This window comes from Corvus moneduloides, chromosome 9 (genome assembly GCF_009650955.1).
Source record: "Corvus moneduloides isolate bCorMon1 chromosome 9, bCorMon1.pri, whole genome shotgun sequence".
In the NCBI taxonomy this organism is placed as follows: domain Eukaryota; kingdom Metazoa; phylum Chordata; class Aves; order Passeriformes; family Corvidae; genus Corvus; species Corvus moneduloides.
Window position 1 is genome coordinate 15,255,045 of NC_045484.1, and position 17,643 is coordinate 15,272,687.

Consider the following 17,643-nt stretch of genomic DNA (forward strand, 5'->3'; position numbering starts at 1 on the left):
CGTATCCCTATTACAGATGAAGTTTTTACAGTCAATTTTCAGACTTGCACGAACTAACACATTACTGTTTCTAGTCTTATTGTTCAAATAATCTCCTGCTACAGCATTAATTTGGATTGAGCAAAGCATAAGTGAAATATTTAGTAAATGATCTACAGATAATGAAAATCTTTCTCTCCCAACAGGCAACAGTTAACCTGTTCCAGCTGCAGCATGCTCAGGTTGTATCTCTTCCAGTTAACTGCCAGTCCCTCTGTGAGAGTGCCAAACTCTATGACCCTGGTCAGCAGTATTCAGAGTTTGTGAAAAGTTTGCCAAAGGATGGTGTTCCTGTTGAATCAGGTTGTTTTGAAACCCAGAGTTCCCAGGTTGATGGGTAAGTGCCAAAGTACAGGTGGCAACTGCTTGGCTTAGAATGGAACAACTTAGAATAACTTAGAATGTTAATGTGTTTAACAATAAAACAATGTTTTTGGAGGAACTAAAGTAATCCTGGTGTTTTACTATGCTTTACTATTGTCTTTGTCTCACCTTTTAGATTGTAGATTATATACAATGTTGACATCAAAGCAGAATGTCGTTTTATGCAGTAAGGCTTGCTAAAACATTGACAGTTGTTGTGCAAGACTTGACTTGTTACTATTTTAATGTATGTACTGGTTAATACTAAAAATGTAAATTTTGGACTTGGTAGTGTTGTGTGGCAGTCGTACTTGATAATCAGGTTAGAAAGTCTGAAGAGGTAGTTTTCCTCTTCTACAGGCCTTGCTGCTACATATAGTAGCTTCTTTCATACTGTTTACATTTGGCAACCTTTTGGCAGGAAGTGTTCCTCGATTTTTATCTCATGCTATGTGCCTAAAAAAAGCTCAGAGTCCATTTGTGGGGAGATGTTATAACTTAATTATTTTTTTCCAACCTGTATGAAATGGAAGTTTTTACTGTTAAACTATGAAAGATCCAGCTAATGTGGAAGTAAAGACTTCAAGACAAAGACAGCTCCTTGTGTCAGCATGCCAAATGCTTTTCCACCTTTAATTTGTTGTAAAATAGTCATCTTGGCACTAAAGCACCAAAATATCCATTTCAATCTGTGTGTTTCACAGTTCTACAGGAAAGCATCGTCATTGTTTTTCAAAAGGAAACTAAATACAAAAAACCGAATGCTTGAGTCAGACTTCTACCAACAAAAGGCAGGAAATTCAACGTTAAAGCTGATATTCTTAATTCTTGTCTGTAAATTTCCTGCCTTTTAAGACTGATTTAGGCTATACTCATAAATTTTGACTTAGGGGGATTTAACTATGTAGCTCCCTGAGAAACTGATGAGCATGAAATTTCCAACACTTTGTGTGCTCTCCCAGCTATTTACTGCTTGACATTTATAGGAGTGGCTTTTTTCTCCTCCTCTCTCCCCACCTTTTGTTTTCTTTGTCGCAGCCTTGTGACTCTTCATGTACTTGATCATTTTTATTGTTTGAATCTGCATTAATTTAAGGGACAGTTCCTTGAACTAATGCAAATTTTAATGTTTTTCAGTCTCTGTTTCCCTTAAGATTGATAGGGTAGAACTGATTAAGGAACAGCTTCCTGACTGCTAAACTTGGACAGCAGGCCATTTTGTCCCCAGGGTGCTTCAGCATTTTACATTAATTGCTGTTAACAGTATTCTGTCCTTATAATGAGAGCGGATTTTCAAAATGGGCTGACACTCCGGCAGCTTCAACACGTTTAAAAAGCACAGCATGTGAACACCTTAATGCCTATAGGTGGATGGTCCTGATGGCTGGTCAGAGAATCTTTTGGAGGGGGAAAGCACCATCATAGAATGCAATGGCTTCTGAATTAATCTTATCTTCAGATGAGCAGATAGGCTGTTTTTTCAAAGTCTGCTAGATAATGTTCATAATACCATGAAGAGATGTGGAAAAGCTGATTCTCCCTGGGTGGAGAGAAAACACTGGGAAATCTCACACATTTAATTGAAAATAAATGGGCCACCCTTCTTTTTATATTTTTATTTTATAATTTTGGAATTAAATTTAATTTTGAGAACGACATGTCAAAAATGTATGTTCATTAATGGTAACTAAATGTAGCATTTTTAGTGCCCAGGGATTAAAAAAATTCATTACTTTTCATTAAATTTTGTCTTACTCATTCTTCAAATTACTTTCTTCTTTCTGAAGGGTTTTTAATAAGCAATCAACAAACAGCATCCATACATCCCATGGTAACTTATCTCAGTGTTCAGGAGATTTTCCTGCTCAGACGTTAGATGATGTGGGAAGCCCAGTTTATCATCGTTCACAAAAGGTTAGAGAGAAGAGATCTTCCAGCAACACAGATATTCAAGGTAGTTCCTCTGTAGTTCTTTTGGAGCTCAGTCTCTAAATAAATAAATTTTAAAAAATGAAAATTAAAAAAAAATGCTTGGTGTCTCAGTCAGAAATGTAACACTGAAGGGTTAAAAATCTATTGTCAAGTTCAAAGCCTATAAAACATTATGTACTTGAGCATAATAAGGAGAAATGGAAAACTGCCTGTATGCGTACCTAGATACTTTGATAAGAAATGTGAGATACAATTCAAACAGCAAGTACTGTCAAGCTCAGTGGACTAAACTATTTCAATTAGCTTTAGCAATTGAAAATCCATTGGTTTGTAAATTCCGTGTTGATTGCAGGTCTTCTGCAAAAGCACAATTGTTGAGTTTCTGAAAATAATTTTCCTAGCTCCTGAAGCTTTTACAGGTATATATGCCTGGGGTTTTTTTCACTATATTGCATGTTCATGTAACTTTTGCAGTATTTTCCTATTTTGAATATAATCATAGTCTTCAGTGAAAAAAAAGTAAATTTTGTCTTTGATGTTTGGAATTAGTGGACTTTCTTTTCAAAAGCAGTGCGAGGGCCACCACCGTTCAGATCGTGGTCAGTTGGAAACCAGAGTGGAGGAATGTGCAGTGATTCTGAAAGTGCAGGGGGAAGCAGTGAGTCACGATCCATGGATTCTCCATCTGCAAGCCCAGGTACACCTACCCTCACTGCTTGACTACTCTGAAGTCTTTTCCCTGCAGTGTTTTACATTAGGGAGGACATCGTTGTCAAATAAGCAAGTACTGAGCAGAGCATGTAATGAAAAATGAACAGTTGGGTGGAACTGATATTTACAGCTTCCTGAAAATTTTTCTCATCTGCTAGGGGATTTTAAAAGACGACTTCCCCGAACACCTTCCACTGGGACTATGTCATCTGCAGATGATCTTGATGAAAGAGAGCCGCCATCTCCTTCAGACTGTGGTAATGTGGTTTCCATACCTGAAGTCCCCAGAAGATCCTTTTTGTTAGTGTGTGGCTTTTGTTTTTAATGCACTTAAGAAAAGTACTTTAACAAGGTGTGATTGCCAACAGCATTGTTTTTCAATACAGTGTGCATCCACTTGAGGTTGAGATGAAGAATAATGTTCAAGTCATTTTAATGAAGTGGTGCAGAATTATCTTTATATGTTTAGGTTACTATATGGGCAACCATAGAACATTTCTAGTGTCTTCACCCTCCTGAGGTAGAGCAAATGATCCACTTACCATTCCCTTCAGACATTTGCATTTAAATTTAGCTGCATAGCACTGTGTTATGTAAGGTCACTTCTAAACTTTGACGTGAAATGCACAAATACATAGAGTTGATAAGTGGCAAATTGGAAAAAAGTGGATCCAAATGTTTAGGGTAATAACAGAGATTTTACCCTTTTCAGCTAAGATGAGAATTCAGTAATGTCTGTCCCAGACTTGACCAGGCCATTTCTAATTTTCAAATGAATTTTGACTGTATAATGACAATGTTGCCACGGGCATTGAAACCTGCATAACTGGATTATCAGAAATAGTTCTATGGTACGTCCACAGTACTTACAAACTAATTTTGAAAAATTTGTGGCACTTGCTCAGTAAACCCCTTAGTCTTTGCTTAGTCCTTATTTCCTAAATGTATACCTTGCCTTCTAGGAATGAACCTGTGGTAAACAGTATTAACTCAGGTCTAGATTTAAAGCATGGCAATGTGTTAATGAATGCGAACTTTCCACTTGGAGTGGTATTGTTTAATCAATGCTTGAGCATTTAAGAAGCTTTCTGGACAATTAACTGAACATGCTAACTTAAAGTTATCTGTAAAACAAAGGGGTTTGGTTCACAGAGTTGTTGATAGCATTTTAAGTAGATTGCTTGAAAAAAGTTGGACACAAAAAGGACCAGTTGCTATTCTTTTTAGTTTTAGAATCCTCTACAAAATATTTCAGTGTTGTTAGAGGAAACAGAATCAGTGATTTTTTTTTTTTAATTTATTTTTATTTTATGTGTCTTCTGCCACGAGCGTATGTTAATTCTTCCTTGCTGCAAAATATTCTTTTAAGTATTTCAAACACAGTACAGGCCAAAACAAGTGATCTTTCATCCTCTAGTACAGGATTTTGAAATGTATAAAATTAAACTTCCATTAATTGTTGCCTGAGATGCAGGGCAGTTGGAATTAAATGTCCTAATATTTCCACATTGCCACAATACAGAAGAAAATGGAACACTTAAAAATGCAAAAATGATTGTTTGATTCTGCTTTTACATAAGATTGATAGTTAATGTCTCTTACATGAACTGTGACATAGTTTTGCCTCCTTGTGATTGAAATGTTTTTGATTACTTTGATAGTTGCCATTACTTACAGACTTGTGTTCTGCAGCACAATTCTAAAAAATCAGAATAACTACCATGTCAATAGTAGATACTAAAATGACTATAACAGAAAAATTCTCTTCAGGTTTAAATGATCTCACATCTGACACTGCGAATTCTCCAGGACCTTTTAGAAATGCTAACATGTCCAAAGCAGCACAAACACACAAACTACGGAAGCTGAGAGCTCCATCTAAATGCAGAGAATGTGACAGCTTAGTGGTATTTCATGGAGCTGAATGTGAGGAGGTAAGTTGAAAATTAGTTTAAATTGCTGCTTGGGATTTATGTGAAGTTGGGAGTTTTGGAAACCTGAATTATGTTTCTGTATAAAAACTGGAGTTTGTGGCTAGTATAATCACCATGAACTTGAAGCAGAGGCACACCATACTAATAAATTTTGCATTTTGCTCACATATGGGGTGACAAACAGCAGAGATATTTCTTATGGTGTCAGATTGTATCAAGCCATGTGCTTTTTTGTTTCTTCCCCTGTAGTGTTCACTCGCATGCCATAAAAAATGTTTAGAGACTTTAGCTATTCAATGTGGGCACAAAAAACTTCATGGAAGGCTTCATTTATTTGGAGTGGAGTTTGCCCAAGCTGCTAAAAATGTTCCTGATGGCATTCCTTTCATCATCAAAAAGTGTACATCAGAAATTGAATGCAGAGCACTCAATGTCAAGGTATGTTTACGTTTGTTCAGGCTTAAGTTTCAGACACAATCTTAAAAAAAATTCTCTTAAGATTTTAATGGTGTCAATATCATCTGTGTTTTACAATTTCCTTTCAAATTGAAATAGAGTTGTGCTGGCCTTTTAATTTTAGGGCATCTATCGTGTGAATGGAGCCAAATCAAGAGTTGAAAAGCTTTGTCAAGCTTTTGAAAATGGAAAGGATTTGGTCGAGCTCTCGGAACTCTATGCACATGATATCAGCAATGTTCTCAAGCTGTATCTCCGCCAGGTATGGAATTGAGAGGTCAGATAGAAAACCAAAGTGCTGTAGTGTATTTCTTCAGTACAATATGGAAAAAACACCCCTTTTCAGCAGTCCTACAGCAGCAGATTAAGCAAGTGCCTTGTATAACTGAAGTGGCTTCTTTTTTTGCACATGGAGCCTGTGACAAGGGCTGTGGGAGAACTACTGGGATTACAATATGTATTCCACATGGATATTGTGGCTCTTTTTAGTACCATATGCAGAAGAAGCTTTTGTTTGCCTACTCATAGTAGAATTAAATTTCTCTAACAGAATGAATTTGCCTGTCTTATGTGGAGTTTAAGATTCCCATGTTCTTGCCTGTTCATGCAGACAGACGCAGATACTCATTCATCTGCAGTTCATGCAGATATTGCTGTTAATATCTGCTAACAAAAATGTCATGAAACAGTCACAGTTGTCATGATGTGTTCATTATGGAGGGATTATCCATTTTTTTTCTTCTAAAATAGAGCTTTAAAGCTTTGTGATGGAATTTTCTAAAACAATTTCAGTATGTATGTGAAAAAATGAAGCTAGGGTGTTGCCTAGTGAAATTATTGAGTCACTCTGAAAACTTGTTAACCCTGAAAGGAATAATCCTTAGCTGCATGGTTCTGTCTTCTTAAACTGGCTGTCAGAGATGAGTTTTCCAATCCTATGATCATCACCATTAAGTGATTTTGAAAAAAATCCTTTTTTTTTCTTGGAATCTTCTTATTTCAATAAATTTTGATAAATGCTCAGCCCTGAAGCTATTGTAGGAAAGGGTTAGCAAAAGTTTTCTGGAAAAAGATGTAGGAAGGTGTATTTTTGTTAGCTGGGATTGGGTTTGAAAGAATTGGGGATTGAACTAATGAACAAGGATTAAACAATGTCATCATCTAAGAAAAGATGCTAGACCAGAAAAAGTTGAAGAAACACAGGAAGGAAGCAAGTTAAAATTCAGGTTTAAGTGTATTTCTGAAATGTTCATATTTCTTCAGCTTCCAGAGCCCTTGATTTTGTTTCGGCTTTACAATGAGTTCATTGGACTGGCAAAAGAAAGCCAGAATGCTAATGAGGAATTGGATGCTAAACAAGCTAGCCCCAAAGCAAAGACAAGACAGTCACTCTGTATTGAATTGAATAGGATCATCATTAAAATTAAAGATCTTCTGAAACAGCTGCCTGTACCAAACTATAACACTCTACAGTACCTTATTGGACACCTTCACAGGTAATAAAATACTTTGAAGGCAAACTGATGTTGAAAACTTAACTGCTGAATGCTAGGAATCTCTTGTACCTTTTTGATGACTGTAGGGGAAGAAGTCACATATACCTTTGAAGACATCATTCTGTTGCTGGGGTTTTTTCCATGTAATGAATTGTCAAGTGAGAGGAGAATATGAAAGGGAAATAAAGCAAGGAAAGTGTTGACCTCCATTATTCTTGATTCTCTGGTAGCATTGGGGTCAGTAGTAATTAGTGTCATTTGCAGGGATCTAAATATGATTTAAATTGTGATGTAACAAAGATAGGGCAGTGATTTGGTGACTATTAGCAGGAAATTGAAACTTGTATCATGTGTCTTAATAACCATTCTTCAGTCACATTTCACATCCTTGTCCTCCAAATGCTGGTTTGTATGATGATGTACTAAACTGACTATTACCTATAAAAATGGGTGATATTGGGCTATAGCTATATTATTACCTAGAATGAGAGACATTCTTTTCCCCAACCCCAGAAATGCCAAATAGCCACAAATAACTTCAACAAATAGGACATAAAAACACCCTGTGTGGGAAGTCCTAGCCACTGTTAAGTGTGGTCTGCACTGAAGATTCTGCCTGCCCACCAAACCCATTTTCAGTTTTTTATTGTCTCTTTTCCTTTTTAGACATAATATTTTAATATCAAAAGTATTTCTGAAGTAATAAAACCCTCTAACTCTTGGGGGTTTCTTTTGGTTTGGTTTTTTTTTTCCCCTCTTTATGCAGAGTTACAGAACAGTCTGATGAAAATAAAATGTCAGCCAGCAACCTTGGCATAATATTTGGCCCAACTCTGATTAGACCACGACAAACCGATGCTACAGTTTCTTTGTCATCACTTGTGGACTACCCTTACCAGGCCCGGGTAGTGGAGCTGCTCATAACGTACTATGAAAAGATATTTGACGTTTCATTGAAACCACTTCTGAGCACTTCTCATTCTGAAGAAACAGCTGTTACTGTCAGAGTTGCTTTTTCAGCAGATGAGAAGGAGTCACAGCAGCAGAGGAAATCGTTTGTTGCTGTAAAGGAAGTGAGTAACTCTTGTGCTGCCACAATGTTACCTGTGCCATCTTAATTTCTGTGTTAAGTGCTGCAGCATTCCAGAGCACATTTCTAATAAATCTTCGTGGGTTTTTTTGATAAGGAGTAGTGCCTTTTCTCTTGAGTTCTCATTTACTTCTGCTTTGACTTTTCTTAGCAGGGTATTCAAATAGCTCCAAGTGAAAGAGCTTCTGAAACAGCTGCACTCTTTTTGGAATTGAAGAATAGCAAGAATACAAAAGAGGAAGCAGATACATCTGTAACTGGTTAGTGTGCTGTTAACTCTGTCTGTGGGTGGGTAAGGAGCCCTGGATGCATTAGATTATGGTGCACGTTGCTCTGCAGTATAGACAGAAGCAAGTGATAAAACTGTTCATCACTGCTTGAGATACTGTTTATTTTTGTAAGAACAAATGAGTATTGGATCTTTTTAAAGGTTTTTACGAAACATCTGTTTATGGAATCGGAGCTTAAAGTATTTGGTAAGAGAATATAACAGTGGTTTGGTTTCTCCTTTTTTTAAAAAAAAAGCAAACAAAACAAAGCCATAATTATGCTGTGACTGTGGATTTCTGAAGTCTTGTAAACTAATACCCAGCAATTTATGTATTTTGACCACTGTCTTCCTCCAAAAATGATTGCCACTCACTGGAACTAAACCAGAAGGCTTTGGAAAGAGTAATTGTGTGACGGAATCATCAGAGCATTTTGGTTATCAATATTTCTGCTCAAAAACCCCCAGGTTTACTAACCTAATTCTAACTCTAAATCTTTTTCTGTTTATCTGCCTATGCTACTATGGGGGTTGATTTTAATCTAGGTATGATTTCATGTACTTCATTTAGGAGTAACTATACATAATCCCTTTTAATTTGTACTGATTTCCTTCTGATGTTACCAGTTTAGTCATGTCCCGCACATCAACATCCTGAAACACACTAAAACTGAAAAAATTCAGGGATGGCAAAGCAACAGCCAAAAAGTGAAGTGTGTCTGTTTTTTCTTTTGTTACAGCTCTAGAGTATGTGTTTTATTGCTATTGAAATGCTAACATTTGGTTAGAGTAGAATATTCCTAGTATGTATACAAGCTATCCCTAAAAACTGTTACCCCGTTAAAATACTAACTTCCAAGGGGTCGCTGAGGTCTTGCTGACTTGTGTTTATACTTGGTGCAAAGATCCAGTCACGTCTATTTGTGTGTTTCCAGGTGATGCTGTGAGTCCAGCTTCAGAGAAAGACAGTGATCCATTCATTTCTTTAGGTGAAGATGCCTGTAAAATGAACTTACTTCCTGTCAAACCTAACCGTCAGATTGCCAAAGTTCCATTGCGGGCTCCAAGGACAAAACCAGCATCTCGCCCCGTGAGCCTGCCTGTAGACCGAATACTTCCTCCATGTGTTTTGAATGAAAGAAATTCACGAAATGCAGGAGCAGTAAGTGCAGAGAAGCTGGGCAGAAGCCCTACTATTGAAGAAGTCTCAGAGGTGAAGGCACTCCCTGCTGCTGATACCTGCTGCAGACTTCCTTGTTACGACACCCAGATGCTGCGAAAAACTTGGGACAAGCAGTACAAACAGTATGATATCACAGCAAGGACAGCAATGATCATGACTAATGTGCCCCGAGAGATCCGAGCACTTGAGAGTGGAACTGCAGGTGCTTTATCATCATCTTGCAGCCTTGGTAACAATTCAGCTAATGCTATTCTTCCTAATAAGCCATATTCTGTTGTCGGGTCAGGAAGGACAGCAGCAGAAGAGAATGGTCCTGATGTTAATCCTCTTGCTGCCTTTAGGGCACCAAGAACATTGCAACCACCCCCAGGGACATTTTATAAACCACCTTCTAACAAATCAAAAGAAAATGGAGATGATTCTTCTGCTAAAGCTTGTGCACCAACCAGTGTTGGCTCTGTGCTCCATCAGGATGATACTGTGAAACTGGCTAGGAGCTCTGCACTTCCATCAGGTGATCCTGAACAAAACACAAACGAACAGAAATCTAACTCAGAGGATATTCACCCCACAGATCTGAAGCCTGCTTACCACAGACTGAGACCAAAAAGGATCCAAGAACTGGAACACAGGGAAGCTCATTTTGTATAGGATGCAAATTCCTCTTGGACTATATGCAATTTGTCGATGTTGCCAGTGGAGACTTCCCTTTCCCCCTTTATCCTTTGCCTTCCCTTGAGAATCCCACTTTTGTGCCATATTGAAGTTATTTTTATATATGCAGCATTTTAAAAATGGGGGGAGACCTGGGGAACTGTGAATTAAATAAGTCAAACTTTTTGTAGTTCAGTAGCTTTCAATAAAGATGTAATACATTCCCAGTCTAGACACAGTTAATGGATTAATTGAATAAGACACTGAGCTTCATTTCATTGTGTGGAATGGAGTGCTTATTCATAGAGAAATAGCTATTTTTCTTAATAGATGTTATAATAAAAATGGAAGGTTTAATGTTCACTGTCTAAGCATAAACCAAAGCTTGTGCTTTGCTCTGTAAAAGCATTTGTTAATTTTTCTAATCTGTGCAATTAAAGCTTTGCTCTTGAACAGGCTTACATACTGGCCAGCATGGCCATAATTATGTATCATATGTGTATATTTTAAGCAGACATGGTTATCTGTTGCCAGTTTTCTATGTTGTCACTTTAATTTTTTTTTTTTTTGTACAGCAAGGATGCACTTACTGAGCTTTACTATTCAGAGGCAGCAATCAATTCACATCTGGTTTCTTGAGTAGCTTAGTGAGTGGGGCAAATGTGCATAGCCTGTTTCATTTGGGTGCCCTTCTGGAGACATTCAGTTGCTGTGGTGCTGTCTTTCCCAGGTGAACGAAGAGGCAGTGATTTGCTTGCTATAGATCAGTTTCACCACTTAACCTGGTGTAGCTGAAATGAAGAGCTTTGTTTCCAAGTTTCAGTGAAACAGCTAAAAATAACCAAAAATCAGCATTAGTAGGTGCATCTAATGGTTTTCACTTTGTATTAAATGGTTTTTATGTGTACACTGTATTATATTTGCTTTAAAATATATTAACGTGTTAACATTTCAGTGACTCTATGGCTTCTATCATCTGGATTTCTTCTAACTTATTAAAATACAGATGTTTGGCCTTTGCAATAGTGTAGTACTTTCCTGCATCTGTCTTCTGGGGCTAGGGGGTGGCACGCTTTTCTTAATAGGATTACAATTAGCATGACCATTTCTTGCATACTGTAGAATACAGTTGTTTTGGCATGGTACTTTCTAGTGATGTAAGCATCGAGATGGCTCTCAAAGGACAGCAGAGACAAAGAATCACTTTTCTGTTTTTGCAACATTAAATACACTGGACTTTAATACTCCATTACGTTTGCCAATCTTCCCAAAACACTACAGATGAAATCCCACGCTCTGTTTGGTGGACATAATCTTTTATTTCCAGAACTCACAATGCTGAACTTTGATTCCTTGTCACATTTCCACAGAAGCAGGGCTTGCATTCTTGGCAAAGGCCATCCTATTACTGGATGGTTCTGGCCATGCTTGGGGTCATTTCTTTGGGGATCTGCCTCTTTTTACAGAAAAGCTGAAGGTCCCAGATGCTGTTGTCTGTCCAGACTGGTGTTGGGAGTTGCATAACAAAATATGTGGAAAGGTTTCTTGACATAGATGGGAATTTGTTCTACTTTGACAATGGAGGAGTGAACTACATATACCCCACACAGCTGGTTAATGAATCATTAAAGACAGTGTAGCATAACTTCATAGCACAGGTGTGAAAGGATCACTATTGATTAGGACCACAAGATAGCAAAATAATTTGTGAATTTTCATTAAATTTATTGTCTCACTATATTTGTGTTTTAGCATGTCTAGCATTGTATATGGTAATGGCATAAGAACTTAATTGAAGTTCTTTATTTAATAAGTTCTTAATTCAATAAAGCTGTTCACCTAGTGTGATGGAGGGTCTCTAGTACTCCCCAGAGCAGGCTCCCGAGATAGAGAATTACAACAGTGAATACAACATACAGTGAGAAACAGAAACGTTTCTTGATAATCAAGTCGTAATACCAGTTATTATTGGTTGCCATATTCCTTTTTATGTGACATCTGCTTCCAGATTTTGCTAGTACGAAAGGTTTCTGCTCTTTTGAAGGTGTTTCCCACAGCGCCGCAGGTGCCAGCGGGCTGGGCCGGGAGCCGGGGGCAGCAGAGCCTGGTGCCTGTAGGTGGGGATGCGTAGGTGTCTTACAAACCCCCGTTATTTCGGAGAAAATATTAATTTCAAATGATGACTTACGTGTCCCAGCTTTATAATGGCTTCGCCTGTTTTTGTGTAATACAAGCGAATTAGCAAGAGCGCACCTTTGGAAATGGAAACCTCTGAAGCCTAGGTAAGAGTTACGACCCCGCTGCCCAGCGTGGCGGTAGCGCAGGAGGGGCTGTGGGCTGGGCCCGGGAGTTCTTCCCGAGCCTTGCCGGTAGCCCGGGGACAGCGGGGCCTGGGGGGAGGCTGCGAGGCGGTGGCTCGAAGGCCACTCTGTGACTTCTGAATTTGTCAATTTTCGTAAACGTTTGCACGGAGACGGCGTGGCCGTGTTGTGTGAGGGCCCGTACGGTGAGGGCCCGCCCGCCTGTGAGGGAGCGGGGGGCGGCCGCCCGAGGGGGCGTGAGGGGCCGGCCACCGCAGCGGAGCCTTACGCCTGGTGGAAAAGAGTTTGGTTTCCTTTGGAAATGGAGAAATTTCGAACGGCTCCTGTTGTTTCTTCCGGTTCAGATGCAGGTTTCCCTCGGTCTTGCTATGAAATGACTTCACTCCGACGGAACTGCAGCAATCCTACCCACCTGCCCCAGGTGACAGGCTGTGGGTCATGCGAAGTGCCAGAACCCTGCAGCTTGAACTCTGGCGAGGAAACCTTTTGCTGTCAGATTTGTTTGGTAATTGCATTTTCTGTAGTCGTAATGCACTGCCTCATCCCTCTTAAAGCTTTGGCAGAGTACCGACTTCTGTGAGTAGCTGACCTAATTAGTCATGACAGCTGTTTGTTTAGTAGGGCCCCTAATGCTACCGGAACTACCCTTCTGAAACCATCTTTTCAAATACGGCGTTTGTTCAGATCTGAAGAAATACATTCAGAAATATCAGCGTCCTAGTAGAGACTTGATTGTGCTTGTGTTGGTCATATTGGATATTTGGGAGGATTTTTATTCATGAGTCCTTAAACTCACAGATTGAGCTGTTCTGTAACAAGCAGGGGATTAAAACAATCTCCTTACAACTGAGCAGTGTTATTCTGCATGTGGTAACTGCATCTAAGATATGTGTTTCTTTGCTGCCAAGCTGAACATTCCTTCAGAAAACGTTCTCTTTCAGCACTGCTCACACATGAGGTAAGCTTTTGTGATAAGTTTTCAAGGTTTTTGTTGCTTCTGTGTAAGAAGTCTCTGTTTTGCTTGCAAATCCATGAACTCTTTAGCTTCCGTGTAGCAGAGGCCTAATGGAGCTAATCTGGAAGCTGGCATGAAACGCTCTGCGAAGGCAGCGCACGAGTGGTAACGTTGGTAACTTAGAGCACGTTTGTACTTTTTGAGTGACTTCGCTACATACCACTGTGGCTCACCGTACTGAGTGATCTCAGAGCACATAAACTCAGTTCTGTTTGGGTGAAACTAAAGTGGAACGTATGCCTCAGCACCATACCTGATGAGCTGCAGCTGCTAATGCACGTCCAGTCTGTGCCTGGAGCTCATCTGAAGCAACCCTTAGGCAAGTAGTGCATGGGTCTAGGGTCCTCAGCACCCACTGTTTCACTATAAAGCTGCTCTTATTGGGCCATCCTACCTGTCAATGTATACATAATATGTTGGGAAAATGGAACAAACCTGATGTTTCAACTTTCAGTTAGCAAAGTGTGAGGGGGGAGGGACAGGGAATGTCTGATATTACAAACGGTGTTATTTAGAATATTCATGGAATTAAGTCTTACAGGAAGATTCTTTGGAGACAAGCTTTTCTGAGTAAAATGTTCTATCTGCATGCCCATTTATATTCATAGAGAGAGGGGAATTCTTTTTCTAATTCAGAGATCCAAGGGATCCTTGGAAAGTGTTTCACTTACAGGTAGAAGAAAAATATATTCTATATCTTCCAAAATGTCAAATGTTTGAGGAAGGGAGGAAGGTGAATGCTAGAAAAATCCTCACTCCTCAACCCTTATGCAGCTGGATGCCAGAACAGTATCTATATGAAGTAAACTGAATTACACCTGAAGTAGAAGACATGCCTTGAGTGCTTCTACTGCTTTGTGCTTGTTTATTCACAGATTGGGGCGATTAGCCCACTGCTGGCTTTGCACAAGTTTGGGATCTGTTTAAGATTCCACATTTCTCTGTGCTTGACATGGAACAGTCTGATTGCGATTGTCTTTGATTCATAGAAATACACCTTTCAAGCAGAAGTTTCATGGGGCCTTATTTTAGTCTCTCGGATTTTTTTCTCATTTGATCCTGATTTTTTGACAGAACTTCCAATTCTTGTCCTTCAGGTTACTCCTTGCTTATTTCAGAGGGAAGCCTCTGAAATACATAGGAAACACCTAAAAAGCTTCAGCTTGGGTTTTCCCCAGTGGTTTGAGATAGCTGGGTGCAAAACTTAACTTAGAAAGCCCCAACCTGTGTTTGTGTAGTTTTCTTTACACACACATAGATATACCTGTTTATGGATAGAAGATACATTTATATGAATCCTCTCCTACAGTCAGTCTAGGCACAATCCTGTTAGCATTAATTGTATTAGCTTTCTAGTGAGCCTGTGTTGAGGGACGTGCTCTTCCACATGTGTAAGAATGTCTGACAGGTTACGAAATGGTTTGGGTGCTGTAAAGCGTTGTTGGACATTAGAAGTGCTGGCCCATGAGCACACCCAAAACACGTAAGTGTGCATATTTTCAAATCTATCTTTTCAGGTAATTTTAAAATTCTCCTTATTTTAGAGAAATATTTGCTTGTGGTACTGAAGAGATTACTGGGGATGTTTTTATAATTTGCTGGGAAAATAGCATTTAATCAGACTTGATATTTTAGTCAAAAGTCAGGAATAAGCCTGGAAAAAAGAAAAAAAATTCTGATATTTAAAACAGCTGTTATGGCATATGTGTGTGATGTAAGGGGAGAACACAACACACATGCCATGTGACCCCATGTATTGCATGTAGGTACTCATGAAGCATGTCATAGGGAACTTTTATATTATCAGATACCTACTGTAGGCATAATGCAAGAACTATCACCAAATATCTATTTCCACTTACTGCTTTCTTTATGTTCTGATACATAAAACTGTGGATAGAGCTATGGTGAAATTGTGCAGTGTGCTCCATAAGCTGAACTGTATTTTCCCCTCCCATGTAAAATGACAGGCCCTGCAAAAGCTTTCTCTGTTTACTTCTGAAGATCCCTTTGTAAAGCTAAAAAGCAAAAATGGGTCACAGGAGCAGCAGATGTAGTTGACCATAGAAAGCAAAATATACCCTACCATCATCCAATTGCACTGTAAAAAATCTAATTAGGAGATTAGTTTAATCTGTTAGAGCTGTTTCTGCCAACATGTGGACAGCAAAAAGAGATCCATTTTCTTAAAATAACTTGCCTTAGGATTTTAGAGTTAAAATGCTTGTTTGCTGAATAAAACTATTAAATTATCTGTTTGCCTCACACATAGTGGTAGGGCTTAAACACAGTCTGTAGCTCAGCAGCAGCAGCAGTGCTAGTTTCTCTGCTTTGCACTGCCATTAGTCAGAGTTAGCTTCTATCTGTGCCTTTATAAAGGTCTGTTTCTCTGTCTAGATTGAAGCAGGCCGGGTCTCACCTGCGATATGAACATAAGCTCAAGAGAAATTAGATCAAAGTGACTTGTAAAAGAGGAGGTTGCCATAGAATCATAGAATAGAATCATTAAGGTCAGAAAGGACCTCCAAGATTAAGTTCAACCTTTGACCAAAACCACCACATCAACTAAGCCACAGCACTAAGTGCCGTATCCAGTCATTTATATATATTATCCAGGGATAGTGACTGCACCACCTTCCTGAGCAGCCTGTTCCAATGCTTGACAACCCTTTCAGTGAAAAAATTCTTCTTGATGACCAACCTGAACCTTCCCTGGCACAGCTTGAGGCCATGCCCTCTTGTCCTGTCACTGTTTGCCCGGGAGAAAAGGCCAACCCCCATCTTGCTGTGCCCTCCTTTCAGGCAGTTGTAGAGAATGGTAAATTCTCCCCTGAGCCTCCTCTTTTCCAGACTAAACCCCGGCTCCCTCAGCCGCTCCTCACAGGACTCACTCTCCAGACCCTTCCCCAGCTCCGCTGCCCTTTTCCGGACTCGCCCCAGCCCCTCAATGTCTTCCTCGAGGTGATGGGCCCAGAACTGGACACAGCACTCGAGGTGTGGCCTCACCAGTGCCCAGTACAGGGAAACAATTCCTGCCCTGGTCCTGCTGGCCACAATATTGCTGATACAGGCCAGGATGCCGTTGGCCTTCTTGGCCACCTGGGCAGATGTTGGCTCATGTTCAGCTGCTGTTTACCAGCACCCCCAGGCTTTTTTCCCACTGGGCAGCTTTCTAGACACTCTTCCCCCAACCTGTAGCACTTCCTGGGATTGTTATGACCATTTGGCAAGTGGTTGTCACACTGGCCAATCTCCAGTCATCTGGGACCTCCCTGGTTTACCAGATGATAAATGATAGAGAGGCTTGGTGAGCTCTTTTGCCAGTTCCTTCAGTATTCCTGGGTGGATCCCATTCTGCTTCATAGACTTGTGAGTGTCTAAGTGGTGCAGCAGGTCACTACCTACCTCCTAATGGATTGTGGGCGGGTGGAGGGGTTCTGCTCCCCATCCCTGTCTACCAGCTCAAGGGACTGGTTGCTCTGAGAATAACTTATCTTCATGCTGAAGACTGAGGCGAGGAAGGCATTAAGTACCACGGCCTTTTCTTCATCCTTTTCTACATCCTTGGCTTCCCTTTGTATGCAATAAAGGATGGAGATTTTCCTTGGCCCTCTTTTTGTTGTTAAAGCATTCATAAAAACACTTTTTTATTATTTTTCACAGCAGTGGCCTGTTTGAGTTCTAGCTGAGCTTTCACCATTCTAATTTTCTCTCTACATGACCTAACAATGTCCTTGTACTCTTCCTGAGTTGGCTGCCCCTTCTTCCAAAGGTCATAAACTCTCTATTTTTCCCTGACTTCTAGTGAAAGTGCCCTATTCAGCCAAGGCTGGTGGTCTTCCCTGCTGGCTCACCTTTCAGCACCTAGGGATGGTGTGATCCTGTGCTTTGTTATCCTTTGTGCCAGAAGCCAGGTTAAAGTGGGTGGTTTAGGTGGCACCTGTGTGCAGGGACTCAAAGGCCCTGCAGTGATGCTGGGAAAGAAGCAGTGTACAGGGTGCAGTGCTCTGCTGCCAGAGCTGCAGTGGGCTCTGGGGGAAATCTAGAGAGTGTTAAATTCAGTGAAGCAGTTTTGTGCAGGAGTCTCAAAGGTGTCCCCAAAGCCCTGTGAAGGGGAAAGAAACTGCCACATCCTTTAAAAACTTTTTAAAATACTGAAGCCTAGATTGTTGTTCAGCTTC

The 17,643-nt window shown here is 39.9% G+C and overlaps 2 protein-coding genes across 14 annotated transcripts in view; both read left to right on the top strand.

Annotated features, from left to right (window-relative positions):
* ARHGAP29 (Rho GTPase activating protein 29) overlaps positions 1-11,149 on the top strand; it is a 51,731-nt gene extending 40,582 nt beyond the window's left edge. For 2 of the 6 annotated variants that reach the window (XM_032117714.1, XM_032117719.1), the window contains 11 exons: positions 186-376; positions 2,190-2,356; positions 2,903-3,031; positions 3,204-3,302; positions 4,816-4,979; positions 5,229-5,417; positions 5,560-5,697; positions 6,699-6,931; positions 7,698-8,004; positions 8,173-8,281; positions 9,225-11,149. In XM_032117714.1, the coding sequence (XP_031973605.1) occupies positions 186-376; positions 2,190-2,356; positions 2,903-3,031; positions 3,204-3,302; positions 4,816-4,979; positions 5,229-5,417; positions 5,560-5,697; positions 6,699-6,931; positions 7,698-8,004; positions 8,173-8,281; positions 9,225-10,123 (2,625 nt within the window). In that variant the 3' untranslated portion in view covers positions 10,124-11,149. The remainder of the gene's footprint in view (positions 1-185; positions 377-2,189; positions 2,357-2,902; positions 3,032-3,203; positions 3,303-4,815; positions 4,980-5,228; positions 5,418-5,559; positions 5,698-6,698; positions 6,932-7,697; positions 8,005-8,172; positions 8,282-9,224) is intronic. The other 4 variants (XM_032117717.1, XM_032117718.1, XM_032117716.1 and 1 more) reach the window with 4 other exon arrangements.
* Positions 11,150-12,693: 1,544 nt separating this feature from the next.
* The window catches only part of ABCA4 (ATP binding cassette subfamily A member 4), a 78,044-nt gene continuing 73,094 nt past the window's right edge, over positions 12,694-17,643 (top strand). For 5 of the 8 annotated variants that reach the window (XM_032117981.1, XM_032117987.1, XM_032117986.1 and 2 more), the window contains exon 1: positions 12,694-13,405. The gene's annotated coding sequence lies outside the window, so the exon portion shown is untranslated. Of the gene's footprint in view, positions 13,406-14,863; positions 14,946-17,643 lie in introns of those variants that run through there. The other 3 variants (XM_032117989.1, XM_032117983.1, XM_032117985.1) reach the window with 3 other exon arrangements.